The sequence below is a fragment of the Bos grunniens genome, chromosome 13, assembly GCF_055505025.1.
Source record: "Bos grunniens cultivar Pamir isolate PY7600 chromosome 13, Bosgru_T2T1.0, whole genome shotgun sequence".
In the NCBI taxonomy this organism is placed as follows: Eukaryota; Metazoa; Chordata; class Mammalia; order Artiodactyla; family Bovidae; genus Bos; species Bos grunniens.
The window spans coordinates 7,720,613-7,743,833 of NC_141177.1; the positions used below are offsets into that span (position 1 = coordinate 7,720,613).

The 23,221-nt window shown below is 48.8% G+C and overlaps 1 protein-coding gene and 1 long non-coding RNA gene across 4 annotated transcripts in view; one reads left to right on the forward strand and one right to left on the reverse strand.

Annotated features, from left to right (window-relative positions):
- The window catches only part of EYA2 (EYA transcriptional coactivator and phosphatase 2), a 263,186-nt gene that overhangs the window by 15,335 nt on the left and 224,630 nt on the right, over positions 1 to 23,221 (reverse strand). For 2 of the 3 annotated variants that reach the window (XM_086331564.1, XM_086331566.1), the window contains exons 11-12: positions 7,953 to 8,011; positions 2,267 to 2,427 (exon numbers count right to left, since the gene is read on the reverse strand). In XM_086331564.1, the coding sequence (XP_086187690.1) occupies positions 2,267 to 2,427; positions 7,953 to 8,011 (220 nt within the window). Of the gene's footprint in view, positions 1 to 2,266; positions 6,060 to 7,952; positions 8,012 to 23,221 lie in introns of those variants that run through there. The other variant, XM_086331565.1, reaches the window with a different exon arrangement.
- Positions 1,915 to 5,884, forward strand: LOC147360075 (uncharacterized). Its single transcript, XR_015138934.1, has 4 exons — positions 1,915 to 2,163; positions 2,287 to 2,838; positions 4,556 to 4,778; positions 5,686 to 5,884. It is a non-coding gene; the product is annotated as an uncharacterized LOC147360075 (long non-coding RNA).

Below are 23,221 nucleotides of genomic sequence, written 5' to 3' on the forward strand. Positions count from 1 at the left end.
TGATGCAGAAATAGCTGAGGGCGGGGCAGCAGGAAGGGGCTGCGTACCGGTGTTCTGCCAGCCGCCAGCTCCTTGCCTGTTGATACATCAGATAATTTCCCCTGAGCTGACTGGAAAGCAGAACAGCCCGACAGAAGCCCTGAGCATTTCCTGGGGCTTAACTTGGATGAGGACCCGAGGGCCTCTGTTGGCTGACTCGGTCCCTGTCACCCCTACTCCAAGCACACCTGCTTCCCTCCATCTGTGTGCAGAGATGGGTGAGCAGGCAGGGCTGACCACAAAGCTCTCTGCTTCCTTCCTGCAGCTGACAGGCTTGGGTGTGAGAGGCCGTGAAGTGTGGGCAGAGGTGGAGAAGTCACCGGCCCAGGACTGGCTCTGCCGCCTGGGCTGTGAGACTCTCTGACCGCAGTTTCCACCTTGGTACAACATGCGTGATAAAAACTGATACCTGGCTTCCCTGGTGGCTCAGTGGTGAAGAATCCGCCTACCAGTGTGGGAGACACAGGTTCGATCCCTGATTTGGGAAGATTCCACATGCCACGAGGCAACTAAGCCCATGCGCCACCAACTACTGAGCCTGTGCTCGAGAGGCTGGGAGCCGCAGCTACTGAAGCCCACACGCCCTAGAGCCGGTGCTCTGCAACAGAAGCCACTGCCGTGAGAAGCCCCTGCATCACAACGCGAGAGCTGCCCCCTGCTCTCTGCAACTAGAGAAAAAGCCCGTGCAGCAACGAAGACCCAGCACAGGCCAAAAGAAATAATAGAAAAATTATTTAAAAGAAAGTTGTTACAGAGGTGTTGTGAAGAGCAAAAAAGCTATTAGACAAAAAAGCCTTCATAACAGAGCCTCGCATGGAGGAAATGCTCAATAAACATTCGCTGTTGCCAGGACTGCAGCCTCAGACAAGGCAGAAAATCTGTCCTGAAGGACTGATGCTCTACCCGCAGAAAGCAAACAGAGAAGAATCTAAAAGACAGCGAAACTGAAAGGAACCAGTGATAAATGCTACTGTTTACTGAGTGCCTGCTGCATTCCAGGCACAGTCCTGCCTTTTGTATGCATTAACAACAAACCTTTCAGTCACCAGGGAAGCAGAATTATTTTTATCCCCATTTCACAGACTTAAGAAACTAAGGCTCAGGGAGTTAGAAAGTTGCAGCGCTAGGACTAGAAGTGGATTCTGTCCAGTTGGAGACCCTGAATTCTTCCCGGGACTCGACTCTTTCCAGGAATGGGGTCAAGGTGTAGACGGCAGATTCTATTATCCGCCTACTCAAATCTAATTCCCTTTACCGGCCAGTAGCTGGTTAGAGACGTCGTGATAATCAAAAACATCCCCATGTACCTCCCGGGGAAGAAGCAGCCTCACCTGTTAAGAATCAAAGGCCTAGAGAATTCCAGAAATATTGATCAAGGGCCTGGTCATTGGTGAACCCACCCTGCCTCCAGCCCCTTCCAGGTTTCTTGTTCAGTGTGATAAACCAATGCTCTCCTGCCACTGAAGCTGGTGGCTTTCACGACTTGGCCGCACAGTAGAATTGCGCAGGGAACTCAGTAAGTCCCGAAGCCAAGCGGCAGCCAGGCCAAGAAAAGCAGAAGGGGAAATTCCTCAGGGGGTTCCAATATGAGCCAAGCTTGCGAACCAGTGTTTTCACGAATCACCTGGGAATCTTGTTAAAGACACAGATCTGACTCAGTTGCCTTGGGAGGGGCCTGGGTGTCTACAATTCTCACCAGCTCCCAGGTGATGCTCATGTGGCTGCTCCAGGGGCCACAATCTGAGTAGTGAGGGCTGAAGCCTGTGGCCCTCAAGCTTTCAACAAGCATCAGAATCACCTGGAGGGCCAGTCAAGATACAGAGGACCAGGCCCACCCCAGAGCTCCAATCTGACAGGTTTGAGGTGGGGGCCAGAGAATGCATTTCCAACAAGCCTCCCGGTGACCCTGATGCTGCTGGTCCAAGGACCAGAGGTGGAGAACCACGGCGGGGCCGGAGGCGTGATCATGCACGGGCAGGACATGTCATCGCTTCCTCAGCTTCCCCAGACCCAAAGTGGGGGTGACGAGATCATAGTGCCCTCTCCCAGAGGGCGTCATGAGGGCCACCCCGGGTGAGCTAGGGTCTGCGGGCCTCTCGGAGCCTGGCGCCGCGCAGGTGGGATGTGAGTGACAGCATCCATTCTTGATGAATTCCCTTGGGTCCGGGGGTGCGCCCGGGGCCCAGGCAGGCAGACCCTCCGAGCGCCCTCTCCCCGGCCCGCTCACCACCGACGTTGTTCTTGTAGGTGTTGTACATCTCCTTCACCCGCCGGTAGCGGAAGGCCAGCTTCCTCATCCAGTCCACGCCGCCGTGCACGCCGGAGCCCAGGCACAGGTTGGCTCCCGGGGCCGAACTGTGGAAGCCATCGGCGGAGAAGTTGTAGGTGCTGGGGAGACGGCAGAGGGAGAAGAGACAGCGTTATTGCGGGGAGGTGGGAGCTTCTCACCAGGAGACTCGTGGGTGGGCTTATGTTTGCCTGTGTCCCCGAACGTGCGAGGATGCTCTGAGTATCTGCGTTCTGGGAGAAGCAGGATCAGAGCTTGCATTAACTTCCCAAACAACGGTGGCATCCTGTGCTCGTGCCCAGTCGGCATCCATTCTCTTTCCTTCTGGTATCAAAGAACATCTCTGTTTTCTTTTTCCTTTTTTTGAGGGGCAGTCATTCTGTTCCCTGCATGCAGTGCAAGCCAAGGAAAGCCTCTCTCCCCCCACTTTGGAATCTGAAGCTGGAAAGGCAATTCCAAAAAAGTGGTTGGCCTCGGTTCACCCCGAGAGAAGAGTCCAGAAGAAAATACCAGTGAGCTCTTGATACTTTGATCCCCAAATCTGCCCTGCCTCACATGCCTCGAAAGGCCTGGTGGCTAACCCTTTCTTCCTCTGCTGTGAGCATCTCTGTGTCTTTCCATAGGCATTCCCCACGCTAATTTTATCTTTTAAACTAGGCAGAGTCACACTTCTCTGGTGGTCCAGTGGTTGGGAATCCACTTGCCAGTGTGGGGGACACAGGTTCAGTCTCTGGTCCCAGAAGATCCCATGTGCTATAGAGCAGCTAAGCCCCCCAGGCCACAACTACTGAGCCCGCAGTCTAGAGCCTGTGCTCCGCAACAAGAGAAGCCACCTCAGTGAGAAGCCTGCGCTCTGCAAGGAGTAGCCCCTGCTTGCCCCAAGTGGAGAAAGTCTGTGCACAGCGCTGAAGCCAAAAAAAGAAAAAATCAGGCAGAGTTGATTGCTGGTACTTTGTAGATAGAACCCTCCGTCAGCATGAAGCATGCCCTGGGGACATGTCAGAGCATCACAGGAAGTTAATGACAGGAGTGCCAGCTGGGAACCAGAAGGGGGAACTGTGGGCGATTTGTCACCTACAGCAGCTAGAGCGTGAGAAGGAAAACCCCAGGTCTCATGGAACACCATTTTCTTTCCCTCCACCGGAAGCCTGGTACAGGTCTGCAAAATCATGGGACGTCACAAGGCAATATGTGGACCAAAAACTTCCACAGTGAAGGTCTCTTCAGAGAGAAAAAGCCTGGGTGTGGTGTGGGGAGCAGTTCAGCGTGGTACCAGGGCCTCTCAATGGCGGCGGGGGCAGCTGGCTGACGTTTTTCTCTTCCTATTATTTTGTTGTTTCTGGATTATCTGTGATGGGTTAAGGGTGGAGATGTGATGCACTAGGAATGAAACAACACTGGGGAATTGTACCCTAGGTATCCCCAGTTCAACACAAGTGCTGCGGCAGAGAAAAGGGAATTTGGAAGTGGGAAGTGCTGGGTCATTCTCTCCTGTGCGTGGGGCTCAGCCTGAATATCAAACTGGCGACAACAAAACCCTTGCAGGATCCACAGAGATGCCTTACGTGATGCCTCAAATTTGAAATCAGATTTCACCACTGGGGCAGGCGGCCCAGGAGGACACTGAGCAGGGTGACTTAATGTGAAAGGGCTCAGCTGCAGACGCAGGGATTCTCTCCAGAGGAGGCTGGATGGACAATCCCAGAGATACCAATGGGCTGACACAAGCTGTTCTTCAGACAAATTCTTGCCCATATGGCCATAAACACACACACATTCACCTGGGTCATTTTTCACAGACATTTGTGAGTGTGTACAAGATTAGAAGCAAGTAAGTCATAATATCAGCAAGTGGTGAGTTGGAGATGGTAGATTCGAATAGGGGTAATCACAGTCTCTGCTCTGCTTTTTACTGAATTACTCAGATTTAAATAGATGAGGAATTCCCTGGTGGTTCAGTGGTTAGGATTCCATGCTTTCACTGTTGAGGGTGTGGGTTCAATCCCTGGTCAGCGAACTAAGATCTCCTAAGCTGTGTAGCATGACCAAAAAAAAAAGAAAAAAGAAAAATACAGATTGTGTGTAATTAGCTTGTTCGACCACTAGCTTGATAACATGGTATTTAACATCGTAACTTCTGAGATCTTGAGAACATTACTAAAAAATGTCTTCTGCCTGGAGATAAAATGTGGCTGTTCTAACAACTTGTTTGCATGACTCTGGTCCCAGAGCTGACACCTGCATCTCCCAGACGCTCTCGGGTTAACCCGCCCACCGCTGCTCTGTGTAGCACAGACTCCTCCCCACCGTTCCTGAACCGCAAGGGAGCCTCCCCAGCGGGTCTGGCGCAATGGATTCTGGCCCCAGAAGTCCTGCACAAGCTGGGACCATCTCTCCTGAGGACTGGAAAGTGAAATTATGGAATCCTTCCTCTTTCCCACCAAAGATGCCGGTGGGTTTGTCACACAGAGGTGTTGCTGTCACTTTTTTCTCAGCCCCTCCCTTGGGTGGCAGTGATCAGGGGCTAAAGAGAAATAAAATAAGCCCAACTAGTAAAAGGGAGCAGACAACATCTAATCAAAGGGACAGAGAGCCATTTAGTAAGGATTATTCACTGTGCTGGGCACTTTTCGAGCACATTCTTAACCTGATGAGAAAGGGGCTATGTGACTTTATCCCATCAGGGCTCCTCTTTTCTAGAACTGACACTTTTTCTTTTTCCACCTGAGAATTTTGCTTTATTGGGTGTTTGGATAAATACAAGGTTACTTCTTATCTGAGTGACCACCACTATGTCTAATGTTAAATGGAAATCATTACATAGCTTGCTGTATATAAGGACTCTTACTCTGGATTTAAAAAAAATTTTAACTCATTAGTTTTATCAAGTAAAGGAAATTTTATAAGAGTTCTTTTCAATTGACACAGTAAAGGGAAAATATTTTGGATATTTCACAATATTTTATAAAAAATATTAAGACATTTTTTCCTGAAATTTAAGTTTCACATTTTGGAGTAGTATTTAAAACCACTGATATGAATAGCCTGATGAGTGATATTCAACTATAGTTTTTTTTTTTTTACATATGTTGGGAAAATACGTATTTTTTATGAAAGTCAGTGGATTTTGATAAATTACAGCACAAAGACTATGTCCTTAGGAAGAGAAATTATAAGAGGAATGTTCATAAGGTTTGAAATACAAATGTTACTAAGGAGAATCATGCCCCAAGAACCCACGCTTTAAATTGCCACATACTCCTTCCTCTGTACTGTCAAGGTTCTCATCTTGCTAGAGAATTTTGTTTTTTCACTTAATTTCTATCAACTTCTTTTCCATTTTTTTTTTTTTTTTTAAGAGTCTATGGAAGAACAGCTTCAGACCACTTCCCATCCAGTGGTCTGAGCACCGCAGCCTCCAACGAGGAGCCGCTGGGCAGGCACAGAGGGCGTCTGTGTGACTGTAGAGCCATCTGTGGCCTTGGTTGAGTGGCGGTGAACTTGGGTGTTGGAGCACCCATTCACCCTAACATTCCTCCTTTTCAAAAGTGGCTTCTTCTTCTTTTTCAAACTCTTCTGGATCCCTGGAGAAGCAGAGCTCAGGCACGACCTCCTGGGTACTCATGGGAGATGGTACCGCGCACGTGCGACTTCCAGGACCAGTATCCACCGCATCAGACCCGCTGGGGAAGCTCCTTTGGTATCGCAGGGACCGCTCAGAGGAGAGTCTGTGCTACACAGAGCAGCAGTGGCGGGTTAACCCGAGAGCCTCCGGGAGAGGCAGGTGTCAGCTCTGGGATGGGTAGCCACCAGTAGCCCCTCCCTGGGTAGTGCAGAAAGGCTAGAGGATTTATTGAAAAACGCTGACTTAAAACTCAGCGGACACCCTGGGGAGATGGCTGGATGTTCTGCCAAGAGGTGGAGGGCAGGGCAGGGTGTCCATGAATCCTGCCTCCCGCACTTACCAGCTGTGTCAGGTTGGGCAAGTTACTTGACCTCTCTGCACCTCCTGTTCTCGTGTAAAACGAGGGTGGTAAGAGCCACTTTTCCCTAACTGCTGTGAAGGTGCAATGAGGTGAGCCATGTGAAGCATCTGGAGCAGGGCACGGTGCAAGATAAGGACGGTGCCGCTGTTTCTTTTCACTGTTTGTTTGTTTTTAATTAATTATTTTTTGGCCACCTTTGTGGCACGTGGGATCTTAGCTCCCCGGCCAGGGATCAAACCTGTGACCCCTGCCTTGGAAGCAGAGAGTCTTAACTATTGGTCCACCAGGGCAGTCTCAGTTTTTACTATTAACTGAGGGAAAAAAAAAGGGGGGGAGGCGTTTGATGCCTAGCACACAGTAGGTCCTTAACAGATATTTCCTGAATGAACACATGGGGAATTTGGCTCCTAGGGGCAAAAAACACCCTTGGATTGTGGATTCTTGAAGTGAGTTGGTACCCAACAGCTTAGCTCGAGTCAGGGTTCAGAGGGGCACTGCTTTCGATGCAAGCCAGCCACTACAGCAGAGAGGATAAAAATGGAACGCTGGTTGCTTATTGCTTTCAAAGGGAGAGTGGTTCCCAGGGATGACTTCATGGAAAGGACACAATTAGCCTTGATCTGGGATTTATTTACTCCATAAATTGAGCAGTCCTGGCGGGCCCTGGAGCCTGGTCCTGGCCAGGCCTGACTGCAGAGGATTTTCTGAATGGCTAATTAAAGCGAAGCAGGCGATGCCTACCAATCACTTCTAATTGAGCTGGGCTTTGAAAAGACTTGCAGGGCTCAGTAACAGACACTTTGATTTCTTTTTTTTGGAGTAAGTTGGAAGACACACCTCAGAAGTCAATGCTAAGCAAAATTACCACAAACGGCCCACAAGCAAAACATCGTTTTGGTCTCACAATACTTTTGATGGGCCGAGAGGTGCTGAATAGTGATCATTTTGATAAGCACAGATTAACAAGGGTTTTGTTTTTATAGTGGGCAGGCTTGGAACATTCCTCAGCCACATTCTTCAGAAAGCTGTCTCATTTTGAGCAGTTGGGGACCTTATTTCTGGAATTCATGTCCTTGGAGTGATTTTCCTAGAAAACCAATATACCATTTATTCATTCAGGAAATATTTTTGAGTGTTGACTGTGTTGATCTTATATCAGATTATATATATATATATATATATATGTTAATGAGTGCAGTCAATCCTTGGAAAAAGGTGTACTAAACTCTTGATGGTAGTGATTCTGGGAGGCAAGATTAGGAGTGGTGTACGACAGTTTTTACAATATGCATGCATTAGTTTATTCTTGCGGGATCTTAGTTCCCTGACCACAGACTGAACCCGTGCCCCCATGCATGGATTACTTTAGTTAGCAGGGCAAAAAAAGACCCACAAAGAAATCAGCAGAAGCAGAGTTACAGGGGATTTATGGGAAGCTCAGCTCCAGTGATTTGAGATGATGTGGAAGAAGCTGTAGGGTCGGGGGCATGACTGTGCTTTTTGAGTTCAGAGAAACAAGTCCCAGTTATGGTGGAGGCAGGCACACCCTTCGCTGATAACCAGCCTCCTCTCTGCGTCCCAGTGATAGGTGAGCTTGATTCGCAATCAGAAGGGGCATTTTTGATTCCCTGAATTCCTACCTTAAATCTTGCCCATTGTCATCAGATGAGACATCGTCCACGTGGATCTGGTCACAATCCTATGGAGAATTTGGCAAGAAGAGAAAAAGGGAGATATGTGACTGATGAAGCTGATGCAGGCTTTGAGAGCTGATTTCATAAGCTGGAGGGTGAAGGAGCACTGGACTGGGAGTCAGGAGTCTTGAATTCCAGTCCAGACTTTGCTACTAAATGTTGGGTGACCTTGGGTAAGTCTCATCCTCTTCTGCCTTTGGTTTCCTTATGAAGGAGCTGCTTGGCTATAAGGGGTGGTAATGACTGTATAATTTATCATGCACTCCCTGACAGTTTTGCAGTGTAAAGGGGGCTGCTATTAGTAATACACTGGGAGGACAGGCACAAAATAGGACCAATCCAATCTCCCTCTGTCCTCAGGTTACACTAGGACCTACGGTCACCATGGCCATACCGTGGAAGCCTTTGCTTTGTTCAAGGTGCTTCCTCTGTGTGGAGGGCTCTCTGCTTTCATCTGCTTAGTGAACCTTGTATTCTTCAAGCATTAGCTTCAGGAGGTACCCCCTGCCCAAGTTCCCCTCTGTGTCCCACCACCTGTGACCATCATTTATTGAGCACTTACTATGTGCCAGGCATATAGTTTGGGCTTCCCTGGTGGCTCAGAGGGTAAAGCGTCTGTCTGTCTGCAATGTAGGAGACCTGGGTTTGATCCCCGGGTGGGGAAGATCCCCTGGAGAAGGAATGACAGCCCATTCCAGCACTCTTGCCTGGAAAATTCCACGGACTGAGGAGCCTGGTAGGCTACTGTCCATGGGGTCGCAAAGAGTCGCACACGACTGAGCAGCTTCACGTCTGCTATGTGCCAGGTTACCCTTTCAAGTGCTGGCCATTCAATGGATTCCAGTAACAAGCTGCCGGCCACCACTCATGTTCTCTGCAGAAATACCTTAACACGTGGCAGTTAAGACAGAGAGGAGGGGATGACATTGGTGGGCACGTGACCCAGGTTCAGCCAATCAGAGAGACCCAGGGTCCTCTGGCCACAGTGATTGCTTCAGAGATGAGGGTGTGGTCTCAGATGGACCAATGAGAACCAGCCCTGGGACTTTTGAGAAAGAGGAGCTCTCCTTTCTCTGGGGCTGCTGGATGGTGGGGTTAAGCCTGGGGCTGTTAGAGGAAAGCAGGTCTGGGAGCCGGAGAGAGGGATGAGGTCCGATCACATGACTCGCTCTATCCCGCCGCAACTGAGAGGAGGCCACCCTGACCACTATAGTAGGCTGAACCGCAGCCCCCCCAAGATGTGTTATGTCCTAATCCCAGGAACCTCACAGGGCAAAAGGAACTCTGTAGATGTGATTAAGTTAACCATCTCGACATGGGGAGAGTACGCTGGTTGGATCCTGAATGTAATTACAAGGGTCCTTGCAAGTAAGAGGCAGAGGGGTATTATTTGATGACAGAGAAGAGAACTGGAGTGAGGTGCATTGAAGGTGGAGAAAGAGGCCACAAGCCAAGAAATACAGGTAGCTGCCAAGAGTCGAAAAAGGCAAAGAAACAGTTTCTTCCCTTAAAGTCTCCAGAAGAAACCAGCTCTGCCGACATCTTCGGCCCAGTGAAATTGATTTTGGACGTTTGACCTCTAGAGTGGTGTTGTTTTAAGCCACTAAGTGTGTGGTAATTTGTACAGCAGTCACAGGAAAGGAATACATGGACTTTTCTGTTTAAGGGAGTGGAGAGGGGTTTTCTGCAGTTGGCAACCAAGAGGCAAGGGTGATGCCAGTGCCCCCAAGGAGGCCACATGCAAATCCCACCAATCCTGTGAAGAGCTCCACCTCCATCATAAAGTACATTCAGGTGAAAGATCCATAAGGCAAAAATCATGAGTGTGCTGTGCGTGCCACCATGGTACTGATTATAGAGTCAGGCTCTGCAATCTGATCGCCTGGGTTTGGATCCTGGACCTAACCACTGCCTAGCTGTGTGACCTTGAGCACATGACACAGCCATCCTGAACCTCAGAGGTCAGACTGGCAAATGGAGATAACAACAGAACCTGCTTACATGGTTAACGAGAGAAGAAAAGCCTGGTGCTACATAAATGTTAGCTTTGATTACTGTGTTAAGATTTGTAAACATCCACGTTTTGGTTTTTGCAAGACAATTTCAGGGCGTAGAGACCTCCTAGTAAAGACTGTTAGAGAGAGAAGACACACGTGGAACTCTGAGCTTGACCTCTGAGAAAAAAACTGGTTGTTACATCCCTGGACTCCTCACAGGAGGAGACACGCTGGGGAAAAAAATGGTGCTATCAACATCTTGAGCAGATTTCTTTTTACACAAGGAGGAGGCTGGAATTCATCTTTGAGGACAGGAGCTTTGCTGGGGGATAATGGAACCACCTTCCCATCACTTGTGAAAGATATACAGAGGGAACCTGGTTGTCATGGAGATACAGGGGGCAGGGTGGAGACAGTCGTACCTGGGGAAGCTTGGGCGGCTTTGTGGGGATTAAGGTCGGAACCTAGAAGAAGGGGTGGTGTGGCGCTGACCCCTCCCTGGCCTCCTCACGGGGCTGTGGACTGGAGGGGGTTTGCTGAAGCCTCTGGCTTGGGAAGAGGTTTATGCCCAGAGTCCCTGGCCTGCTTTGCCCACAGTTCTGTGGCAGTGGCGAAGCAGGACTTGGGGTCCTGTGGCATGGGACCTGGTGTGTCTGAGGTCCCTGGGGGTGGGTGGTGCGCTCTGACACGCCTGGATGGCAGCAACAGCAGGGAGGTCCGCCCAGGGGCTTCCTTAGGGTCAGCCCTGGGCAGAGGGCAGCCAGACCAGAGGGCAAATGACATGGCGGCCGCTCAGCGGTGACTCCGACTGAGAGACTCTTTGGGTAGTAGTGGGAAAAAAAAACCTGGGAGGCAATGAATGACCACTCTTCAAGCTAGCAGACATCTGGCTGACACCTAAACCGTTTCTATGTATGATCCCACATCGCCTTTCTTTCCATGCACCCAGGATTCTAATCTCTTGGTGGTATAATTGATCCCTGTCCCTGAGACGGCGTGTTCTTTCCTAAAGAGTTGTGATGGCATACCTCTGACTGAAAAGGTTCTATAATCACGTTATCTAATACAGTAGCAATCAGCCACACGTGGTTCTTTTTGTTGTTGTTGTTAAATATTAACTTTATTTATTTGGCTGCTCAGGGTCTTAATTGGGGCATGCAAGATCTTTGATCTTCATTGCAGCATGCAGGGTCTTTAATTGTGGCATGTGGGATCTAGTTCCCTGACCAGGGATCAAACCCAGGGCCCCTGCATTGCAGGCACAGAAACTTAGCCACTGGACCACCAGGGAGGTCCCCACACGTGGTTCTTTATAGTTAGTTAGAATTAAATAGAGGACTTCCCTGGTGGTCCAGTGGTTTAGCATCTGCCTGCCAATGCAGGGGTCAAGGGTTCGATCCCTGCTCCAGGAAGATCCCACATGCCACAGGGCAACTAAGCCTGTGTGCCACAACTACTGAGCCCACGTACTCCGGAGCCCAGGCTTTGCAACAAGAGAAGCCACTGCAGTGAGAAGCCCACGTGCTGCAACTAGAGAAGGCTCATGTGCAGCAGTGGAGACCCAGTGCAGTCCAAGATAAATAAATAAATTTAAAAGTTCCATAGAAAATTCAGTTCCTTAGGTCTATTTCATGGGCTCCATAGCCAAATGGAGCCAGTGGCTACCATACTGGATGGCGCACGTTTCCATCACTGCAGAAAAGTCCGCTGGACAGCGCAGCTCTGGAGGGACAAAGGAACAGGGTGGACAATTTCACTGCTGTGTTGACAGGTTCAGTTAGGGAAGAGCTTGAGAGCTGGCCAGGAGATGTATCTCATCTAGCCCAAACTGTCTTAAAACAATAAAACATTTTTTGGAACAACAGCCGTCTCTCTCCCTGCCTCTCTCCCTCACTTCCCCTTCCTCCCTTCTCTCTCCCTTCTTCTCCGTCTCTCCAGATTTTCTGCTACTTTGAGAATTTACATGCTCTGGCAAGGCAGGGCTTGCATGCCTCTGTCCTGACCATCCACAGCCTCAAGCTCCATCTCCACTCCCCCACAGCCTCTGCTGGGTTTTCCTCACTTTACCTCACTTGGGCCCCCGTGAGCATCCTTGTCCGAGACCCCTGATCCAGAGCAATGTCATCAAGACAGAAGGATTCTAGGGCCCACCATCCTAATAGGTTAACGGAGACTGTATTGAAAAGCCAGTGCTGACTTCCGAGACCCAGGCACCAAGGAGAAATTAATAGCAGATTTCCCCCAGTCCGTTGCTTTGCCTGAAATTGGAAAAACACTGCCCAGTGGCCCCCGGTCCTTCCCTCAGGCTTGAAAGCTGCTCCGGGGGGTCACCCAGGCTCTCGGGCCCCCGGGCAGGGTTCCCTGCACTTTCCCTGACGTCAGGGGAAAGGCATGCGGGAAGGCTCTGGTTTTCTCATCTGCCAGGGGATTGTTGGGGGCGCTAAAGTGTGACAACAGTAGCGATCACATTTCGGGCTTAATAAAATACCATGACGCTCAGCTAGACGCTACCTCATACTCCGCCAGCTGACCTGGATCGAGTTACCTGCCGAGCCGGCACCGAGGGGAGCGGGACAGGGCGGAGGATGTGAGGATGGGCTGGGTCCCGGGGGCAAGGACCCCTGGCTCCTCAACTGGGCTGGGTCCTGGGGGCAAGGACCCCTGGCTCCTCAACTGGGCTGCGTGGGGGACGGGCATCCTCACGCTGAGGATGCCAGCTTCTCACTGCCCAGGGTGCCTCTGGCCTCTCTGGACTCAAAGTGTGACTATAATTTTGGGGGGGGGGATCTGAGCAGGAACACCCTTCCAAGACAGAGTGGGGGGTTCCTGTGGCCTCGACATTGGTGAGGCGCAGTGGTGCTGAGGAACTGACACTTTCTGACCCAGAGAAACACACACAAAGAGTCCTGCGCAAGGAGGCCGTTCACCCCATTGAGAAGCTGGAATCACCTGCAGTTCCCTCAACTGGGTCACGGCGGAATGAACTGTGGTATATCCATTCAGGACACTCCCACCTGGCCGCTCAGAAGGAAGACGGAGATTGTTAGGCTAGCACAAAGACGTCCTGCGGGGCAAAAAGAGGCAGACTAGAGAAGGAGACGGCCAGTATCGCCGGGGTCTACACGGATTAAAAACCATGGGGTTGCAAAGAGTCGGACATGACTGAGCGACCGAACGGAACTGAAAAACAAAATGAGATACTACATACGAATGTATCCATACACATAAATGAAAATGGAAAGATCCGGAAGATCATAAATCTGGTTGGAAACAGGAACTTAACATGTCAAAGGGAAAGAGTCTCGGTAAAGAGTCTCCCTTGCTGCTCCCACCATGGTCTAAGCTATGATTACCTCCCACTTACACCAGGGGGCAGCAAACTATGACCTGGGAGCCAAATCTGGCCTGCCACCTGTTGTATAAATAAAGTTTTATTGGAACACTGCCATGTTCATTCATTTACTTCCAGTCTGTGGCTGATTTTGTCCTGCAACGGGAGAAGTGAGTAGTTGAGACAGAGACAGTCTGACCCTGAAAAACTTAAAATATTTACTCTCTGGCTCCTGACAGAAATTTGTGGACCTCTGACTCAGCTATTACCATCACCTCTTCATTTCTACCCTCCTTCTTTCCAGCCTAGTTTTCATCCAGCAGCCAGAGGGATCCTGCTAAACCCTAAGTCAGATCCTGGCCCTCCCCTGCTCAAAACCCCACAATGGCTCCCACCTCCCTCCGAGTCCTCACCATGACTCAGGCCCCACTTGTCTGCACACCCTGCTACTCATCACCTTCCACCCCCCATTTCCCAACACACTGCAGACATAGCCTCTGCTAGTGGAGAAGGCAATGGCACCCCACTCCAGTACTCTTGCCTGGAAAATCCCATGGACGGAGGAGCCTGGAAGGCTACAGTCCATGGGGTCACTAAGGGTCGGACACGACTGAGCGACTTCACTTTCACTTTTCACTTTCATGCGCTGGAGAAGGAAATGGCAACTCACTCCAGTGTTCTTGCCTGGAGAATCCCAGGGACAGGGGAGCCTGGTGGGTTCTATGCCGCCTATGGGGTCGCACAGAGTCGGACACGACTGAAGCGACTTAGCAGCAGCAGCCCTTCAACAACCCTCGTCCTCTGGCCCCAGGGCCTTTGCACTTGCTGTTCCTTCTGTTCTGAATGCTTTCCCCTGCTCTCTTTCCAACTATCTAAAGCCTGCCAAGGTTTGTTGATGTCACTGCCTTTGTAAAAACTGCCCCAATTCTACCCCATTTCAGGACAAATGTTTCTCTGTTTCTGCAGTTTGTGGGGCCTGTAGGATGAATCTAGGCCTAATACACTGGCTGATTTGTTTCATCTACTAAACTGGGAAATCGTAAAGTAGTGTCCTTTTTTTTTTTTTAACTGGTTTTTGCAAGGTCAGAGAGTACAGCACAGACTCTGGGATCTGGGTCAAATTCTGACTCTGCTACTTATTAACAGAATGAACTTGGACAAGGTATTGAATCTTTTTGACTCTCAGCCTCTTTGTTTGTGATTGAACTGCAGAATGGTACTTCCCACTTAGGGTTTTGTAAGGACTGAATGAATCAATACAGATAGAGCACTTTGAAAAGTCCCTCGACTGTAGAAAATACCACATACACGTTTGTCTTGATTATTGCTAGTATTACTACTGTGGATTCCATAGCCTCAAACTGAATTGAGTTCACCACTGCAAGAGGTTCATGGATGGTCAGTTCTGCTGGTGAAACAATTTAGAAGCAAAGCAGAACACTGTAGTCTTCAGTCCTAATCCCATGGACACGTCAGGATGCTACACATTAATACATCTCAGGGAACGGGGCAGAAGAGAACAGGGGTAGGCACATTAAGTTTCACATGGCCTTGACTTTATAGTTGGCCTTCAAAAGCCCATCCCTGGGCTCCAGTACCAGCCCTGCCATTTCCTAGGTGTGTGATCTTGGGCAAGTTACTGGATGAGTCTCCAGTTTGTTTGTTTGTTTTTTTTAAATAAACTTTAAATTTTAGAATAGTTTTAGATTCACAGAAAAATTGTGACTATAGTATAGGGCGTTCCCATACAGCACATGCCCAGTTTCCTTTGCTGTTAACATTTTATATTCAAATGGCTTGTCACAACTAATAAATATCACTATATTATTATTAGCTACTGTCTATTTTTAATTCCGTTTTCCACTATCGTCCTTTTTCCCTTCCAGGATCCCATCTGGGGTACCATGATATATTTTTTCATGTTGTCTCTTTAGGTTCTTCTGGACTGTGATGGTTTCTCAGACTTTCCCTGGTTTTGGTGACGGTTTAAAGGACTGCTGGTCAGGTATTTTGCAGAATGCCTCTCAACTGGGATTTATCTGATGTTTTGCTCGTGGTTAGACAGGGGCTAGGGCTTTTGGTGAGGGAGATCACAGAGGTGAAAGTGCCACTCCCAGCACATCCCATCAAGGGTATGCTGTACCAGCATGGCGTAACACTGGCGATGCTGACCTTGATCGCCTGGCTCGGGCAGTGTTCCTCAGGTCTCTCCACTGTAAAGCTGTCTCTTCTCCCCCACTTGTCTGTTTATTCAATCCTTTATCTGCGTCAGTACGGACTCACGGGTGCTTACTTTGTACTTAGGGTTGTGTGTGTGCTCAGTTGCTCAGTCACGTCCGACTCTTCGTGATCCCATGGACTGTGGCCTGCCGGGCTCCTCTGTCCGTGGAACTTTCCAGGCAAGAACACTGGAGTGGGTTGCCATTTCCTACTCCAGGGGATCTTCCTGAGGGATTGAACCCGTATCTCTTGTACCTCCTGTATCGGCAGGCAGATTCTTTACCACTGTGCCACCTGGAAGCCCATACTTAGGGTTAGATGCTATGTTATTTTAGTACTCAAATTGTTCCAGCTCTGACTCTTTCTGGTCAGCTCTTGTATCCCTATGACATACCCCATCATCATGGGGCTTTGTGAGTGTGCCCTTAGTTTGGGGCACTGTAAGATGCTCCATGTTACCATGTCTTTCCTGTCCCGCCCTAGAATCAGTCTCATATCCAAGGAGCCCTGGTTCCTTTCACTGGAAAATGGTGTTTAGAAGCCAAGATCTGGGTGCCACGTACACTAGTTGCTGCAGGAGTGTCACTGCTTCTGGGCCTTCAAGGTCTCCAGGATTTTAAAACCATGAAATATGGTTACTGCATCCACTCGTCGGTGTGTGATGAGGCATACGGCTGGCCTGATAAAGGATTCCAATGATAGTCCAGACCCCTCCTTCCACCAGCATGGAAACTGAAGTTCAGACCGGGTCAGTGGAACTTACATACAGAGTCACAGGGCCTGGGCAAAGGTGCCCAGTGGCTGGGCTGGTGGTCCAGTGGCTAAGACTCCACACTCCCAACGCAGGGGGCCCTGGTTTGATCCCTGGTCAGGGAACTAGATCCCATATGCCACAACCAAGAGTCGAATGCCACAGCTAAAGATTCCTTGTGCTGCAACTAAGGCCCGGTGCAGCCAAATAAATAAATACAATAGATAAATACTTAAAAAAAGAGAATCTCCTCTGAACCTACAATAATGTCCACTCTTTCATTCTGGATGTTGGTTACTGATCTCTTTTTCTCTCTCTTTTTTTTCCCCTTGTTTGTGTTTACCAAGGACTTATCTACTTAATGGTCTTTTCAATGACCAGTTCTTATTAATTTTCCTGGTTTTTCTAATAAATGTAATTTAAGGTTATCTGGATTAGACTCTGCCTGCATCCCACAGGTTTCGCTACTTTGTATCCTTGCTCATTTATGAACAGTAAGCCTGGTGACAAATACCCATCAAAATCCATTCTGATTAAGCTGGTGACAGCTGGGCTTTTCCCGACCTGCTCTGCTGTGGTCCAATCCCATTACTTTTTGTCCTTGGCTGCTTGGAGACACGAACGCAGAAAGGAAATTGTTGACAAATTTGCTTTAGAAAAATGACTCAGAGCGCAGATGGACTCCCTGCCCACTCCTCCTCCAAGGCAGGTATATTTTAAGAGCGAGGTTGCTTAATCCTGCCTCTAGATTAGCCGGCGAGGGGCCTGCTTCCTGGGAGGGAAACCCGGGCCATCTTCCTCGTGTTGTCTGCATGTTTAAGTTCTCTGAAGAGCATTAAAGAGGCTGTGGTCCATGTTGCATTAATGGTCAGTTGGGCAGGACGTTCTGGAGAGCAGCTCAGCGCTGACACGGTGAAATATTACTCTCCCTGATAGCTCCTGCAGAACCATAAATCAGATGCTTAGCAATCAGGCCTGTGTGTCAGGCAGGCAGCCACGGCCTGCCCAGACTCCAGCTACTTCTGAGTCCCTCCAGCATGAGCCTTCCCAGAGCTCCAGCAGCATCTAGAAATGTCCTCCCTCTGGCCCACCTGCCTGCCTGGCCAGGCCTGAGTTGGGCCGGGGGTACCTTTTGCCAAAACCTTTCCGTTGATCTCATTTCTTATGAAGGACTCTTTTCTTCCACCCACTCTGTGGACCTGTTCTCCTTCTCCAAGTCTCCATTCATCTCAAAATTGTATCTTCTTTGAAAGATAAATATCCTAGCCTAGAAGTCAGCTTGGCCCGGGATCAGACCTCCACTCTGTTCTTACTAGCTCTGTGACCCTCGAAAAGTGACCTCTCTGGGTTTCATTCTTCATCCATAAAATAGTCTTAAAAAAGAAACAACTCCTTTGCATGGCACTTAAGATTTCAGTGAGAAAATGCATGTGTGATGCTGGGCACAGTGTTAGAGCTCAATACAAGTCAGCCCTGAGTATGTTAACCTCTCTGTGCCTCAGTCTTCCCGTCTCTAAAATGGGGATACATAACAGAATCTACCTCTGTGGCTGCTGTAAAGGTTAAATGAAGGCATACAGGTGAGCCCTCAGGACATGTCAGCTGTCACTGTGATTGCATTTATTATTCCCACCAGTGCCTCCTACTCAGCTCCAGCCTCTGTCCATGTCCTGCTTTATAGAAATGCATTTAGATTCTCTGTTTATTGCTTTGTTCCTGTTGTGGGGGTCGGGGGGAGGGAGGGTGCTCTAGTACTGTAGTGTGGTTTAGGCTGCTGTTATCTGTGTGACCTTTATATATACAATGTGAAGATGCTGTGCTAATTCACAGAGGAGTTTCTCATCTTCACTTTCTTCACGTGCACCAGGAATTTATTTTCTTGCTGTCAGTCCTTCTCCAGGCTTCCTGGCACATCTATCCTCCCTGCTCCCCCTTTCCCTCAGAACCTGCTGTCTACAGCCCTGTGCAAGTCGAGATTTCCCACTGGGAATCTCTGCTCTTAGCCAGATGGCAATCTCTCCTGGGAGAGACCGCACAGCACAGCCGATGCGTGGAAGGGCTCAAGAGCCAGCTGCCTGGGTCTGAAGACGGACTCTGCCAACTGTGTGACTTTGGATTGTTCGCTTAACCCTTCTGTACCTCAGTCTCTTCATATGTAAAATAGATGTTATGGACTGAATGTTTGTGTCCTCCCCGAATTCATGTGTGGAAGTGTGAACCCTCAGTGTGGCTCTGTTTGGAGAGGGGGCATCTAAGGAAGTCATTAATGTTAGGTTGTAAGGGTGGGACTCTGATCTGATAGGATTAGTGTGTTCATTTGGGCTTCCCTGGTGGCTCAAGGGTAAAGAATCCACCTGCCAATGCAGGAGACACAGGTTCGATCCCTGGGTCAAGAAGATCCCCTGGAGAATGAAATGGCAACCCATGCCAGTATCCTTGCCTGGGAAATTCCATGGACAGAGAAGCCTGGCATGCTATAGTCCGTGGGGTTGCAAAGAGTCAGGCATGACTTAGCAACTGAGCACATGTGCTCATAATAGTCAAGAAGAGACTCAAAACTGGCTAGCACACACACACACACACTCTCTTTTTTTTTCCCTCTCTCTCTCCTGTACACACATCGAGGAAAGGTCACATGGAGACAGCGAGAAGGTGATCTCTACAAGCCAGGAAAAGAACTTTCACTGGAGACCACATTTGCCAGCCTCTTAATCTGGGACTTCTGGCCTCTAGAACTGTTAGTTGCTCAGTCGTGTCTGACTCTGTGTGACCCCAGGACTGTAGCCTGCCAGGCTCCTCCGTCCATGGGATTCTCCAGGCAAGAACACTGGAGTGGGTTGCCATTCCCTTCTCCAGGGGATCTTCCTGACCCAGGGAGTGAACTTGGGTCTCCTGCATTGCAGGCAAATTCTTTACCATCTGAGCCACCAGGGAAGTCCCTAATTTATTTCTGTTGTGTAAGCCATATAGTCTGTGGTGTTTTGTTATGGCAACTAGGGCAGACTGAGACAGTGGGGATAATAATAACCAGGATTAAACAAGTTAATACCTATAAACTACTTAGAACAGTGCCTGGTACCTGGTAAGTGCTCAGAAAATGCCAACTGTGATTACTGTTCTTGTTATTACTATTATCATCACCAACCTAACTGAAGATGTAGGTCATGTCTTACAAATTTAGGGCTCCAGAGCTGCACTGTCTCATAGAACTTCCTACGATGAGTTGTTATTTAAGTCACTAAGTCGCGCCTAACTCTTTGCAACCCCATGGACTATAGCCCGATAGGCCCCTCTGTTCGTAGGATTTTCCAGGCAAGACTACTAGAGTGGGTTGCCATTTCCTACTCCAGGGGCTCTTCCCTTCCCCGGGATCAAACCTTCATCTCCTGCTTGGCAGGCAGATTCTTAACCACTGAGCCACCATGGAAGCCTAACAATGAGTACAGTGAGGTAAATGTTCTGTCCTGTCCAATATGACCATCAGCTACACGTGGCTTATTACATTAAAATTACTTAAATACAATGAAAAATCCAGGGCCTCAGTCACACTAGCCACATTTCAAGTGCTCAGCAACCTCAGGTAGCCAGTGGCTACTGTGCTGGACAGCGCAGAACAGAACACTGACTGCTCAGAAAATTCTACTGGACAGCCCTGCTCTAGAATACTGGCTTTCAAGTGTTTTGACTGTGACCTTCCATAAGAGACACGTTTTCTATCACAGAGGGATTTAAATTACTGAAACAGAACTGATGTCACTGAAACAATTTCTCAAACAGTATTCACTACGACGACTTGTGGTGCACTCTTATCACACCTCTTTCAGTCAACTCTCCTGTTTAAATGTTTAAAAAATTGGCTTCTAATTGCCAGAGAAATGCAAATCTCAACTGTAATGAGGTATCACCTTACACCAGTCAGAATGGCCATCGTTACGGCTACGGCTAAGTCACTTCAGTCGTGTCCGACTCTGTGCGACCCCACAGACGGCAGCCCACCAGGCTCCCCCGTCCCTGGGATTCTCCAGGCAAGAACACTGGAGTGGGTTGCCATTTCCTTCTCCAATGCATGAAAGTGAAAAGTGAAAGTGAAGTCGCTCAGTTGTGTCCGACTCTTAGCGACCCCATGGACTGCAGCCCACCAGGCTCTTCTGCCCATGGGATTTTCCAGGCAAGAGTACTGGAGTGGGGTGCCATTAAAAAGTCCACAAATAACAAATGCAGGAGAGGGTTTGGAGAAAACCTCCTACACTGGTGGTGAGAACATAAATTGGTGTAGCCACTATGAAGAACCAGATGGAGGTCCTTTAAAAAACGAACAATTGAGTTACCATATGATCCAGCAATTCCACTCCTAGGCAGGTGTTGGGAAAAAACTCCTAATTCAAAAAGACACATACACCCCATGTTCATTGCAGCACTATTTACAATAGCCAAGACACGGAAGCAACCCAGTGTTCATCAACAGAGGAATGGATAAAGAAGATGAGGTACATACACACAATGGAATATTACTCAGCCACGAAAAAGAATTTACTAACGTCATCTGCAGTAACACGAGTGGACCTAGAGATTATCATATAGTGAAGTCAGAGAAAGACAAATAACATATGATATCACTTACATGTGGAATCTAAACTATGATACAAATGAACTTATTTACAAAACAGAAACAGACAGATATAAGAAACAAACTTACGGTCACCAAAGCGGAAAGGGAGTTTGGGATGACCAGATATACAACACCATATATAAAATAAACAATAAGGATTTATATTTAGCACAGGGAACTATATTCAAGATCCTGTAACAAAGCACTTAGAAAAGAATATGAAATAATATAGGTATATAACTGGATCACTTTGCTGTACACCAGAAACTAACACAACATTGCAAATCAACTATACTTCAATAAAACAAACAAACAATAAATAAAACCTTAGTTTCATTCTAAGCAATATCACCAATGATATCACTGGCATAATGTGCTAGTCATACCCACCCTCCCCCCAAAAATTAGTAAGAAAAAAAAGTAAGTTTAACAACAAAAAATATTTTTTTTCAAGTAAGTTACATGAAGCCTGGGTCGTGCTGAATGCTAGGTAATTCGTAAATACGGTACAGTTGACTAGGTGATATGCAAATACAAGGGCTCCGCATAGCATTTCTCAACGGGGTGCCCCTGGCATTTTGGGTGGAATGGTTCCTCATTGCACAAGGCCGTCCGAAGTACTGGGTTATGTGGCCTCTCTGGCTCCGCCTGCTAGAAGTCAAAAATTCTTCCCTTTCGTGTGATAACCCACTCTTCCCTCCCATTTCGACACTCAGTCTCCTCCACTTGACACCTGAGAGCAGGGAAGGTGGGAAAAGCGAGGGCCGGCTGTCTCTTGCCTGAATCTGCCCTGCCCCACTCACCTCGGGGCCACGCGGGTGATCGGCATCACCACCCCTGCGGTGCACTGAGCCCTGAAATCAAAGCCCAGAGGGCTTGCCCCCCAGCGCCTGCAGTCACTGGGACGCAGGACTGGGTCCCGCCCCGGCGTGGCGGGAGCCCACGCGCAGTTCAGTGAGCCTCGGAGGCTTGACCGCTCCGGAGCTGTCGGCGTGTGAATTCAATCGAGCCTCAACCCTCGCCCCGCAGCCCCGCTGGCATTTCAGGTGAGGGTCCTCTGCCCTGGATTTTCCTTCAAAAGAAGCAGTTCTCGCACAAAGGCAAACTGGCCAGGTAATTGTCAAGACTTTTGCCCAGATTCCAGCAACTGGCTGTCAACGGAGGTCCAGGTCAGCCACCACTGTCTTTTCTTTGCCATATCTCTGTATTATAAGTATTGTTACCGAATTATGGTAAAATCAGGGATTGGGTAAGCTAGTTGTATTTTCTAGCTCATCACACAATGCATCTAACAATTATTAATCAGTTTGCCCCTGTACCAAGTTACCCCATTCTCGTGTCGTCCCAGTGGCACATGTGGCCACTGGTGGGGAGCCCCATCTGCTGGACATGTACACGGGAGCAGGCTCTGTGCTGACTGCTTCCATACATCTCCCATCATCACGATAACCCTGGAAGGTAGGGACTTTTCAGCTACCCCTTTAACAGATGAGAAAACTGAGATTCAGAGAGATGCAGTGACTCACTCAGGTCACACAGCCCAGGAGATGGTGGGGCCAGGAGTCAAAGGCAGACTGAGCTGATGAGCAGGTGCTTGCCCTGAACTCAGGATGCGCATCCCAAATGTCCAGAGGGAAAGCTGAACTTGGCACCTACTTTGTCTCTGACCAGTTCTTCCTCCGTGGATTCCACCCTCCCCTCCCCCGCCCCAGGAGCCCTTTCACCCTTGAGACCCAGAATCAGATTTAATGCAAAACACTTGCTTCCACCATTTCCCTCTTTGGTCTTCTCCACCCAGCAGCCAGGGGGCGCCTCTGAACCACAAGTCAGGTCATTTTGCTCCCCCGCTCAAAATCGTCCAGTGGCTTCTGGTCACTCTCAGAATGTTATCTGGAACTTTACCATGGGCCATATGATCTGTCTTCCCCTCCCCCAAATCCTTCCTGCTCTGGCCTCTCCTCCCTGCTCCTGGAACTTGCCAACTTTGCCCATGCCCCAGGGCCTTTGCACTGCTGTTTTCTCTGTCTGGCACACTCTTTGCTTAGATACCCACATGATTCTCTCTTTCACCTCCTTCAGGTCTCTGCTCCAATGTCAGAGAAGTCTTATCTGGTTATACCAAGTAAAATACCCCCTGGGTCCATCTCCTTTGACTTTGCTAGGCTCTCTTTGGAGCATTTCATCTGACATTTTATATTCAGTTATTTATGGTCTGTTTCCCCAACTGGAAGGTCAGTGCGTCCAAGGTGGGGGATCTTGCTGTGCTTTTTTTTTTTTTTTTTGGCCACTGAATTCACAGCACTTAAG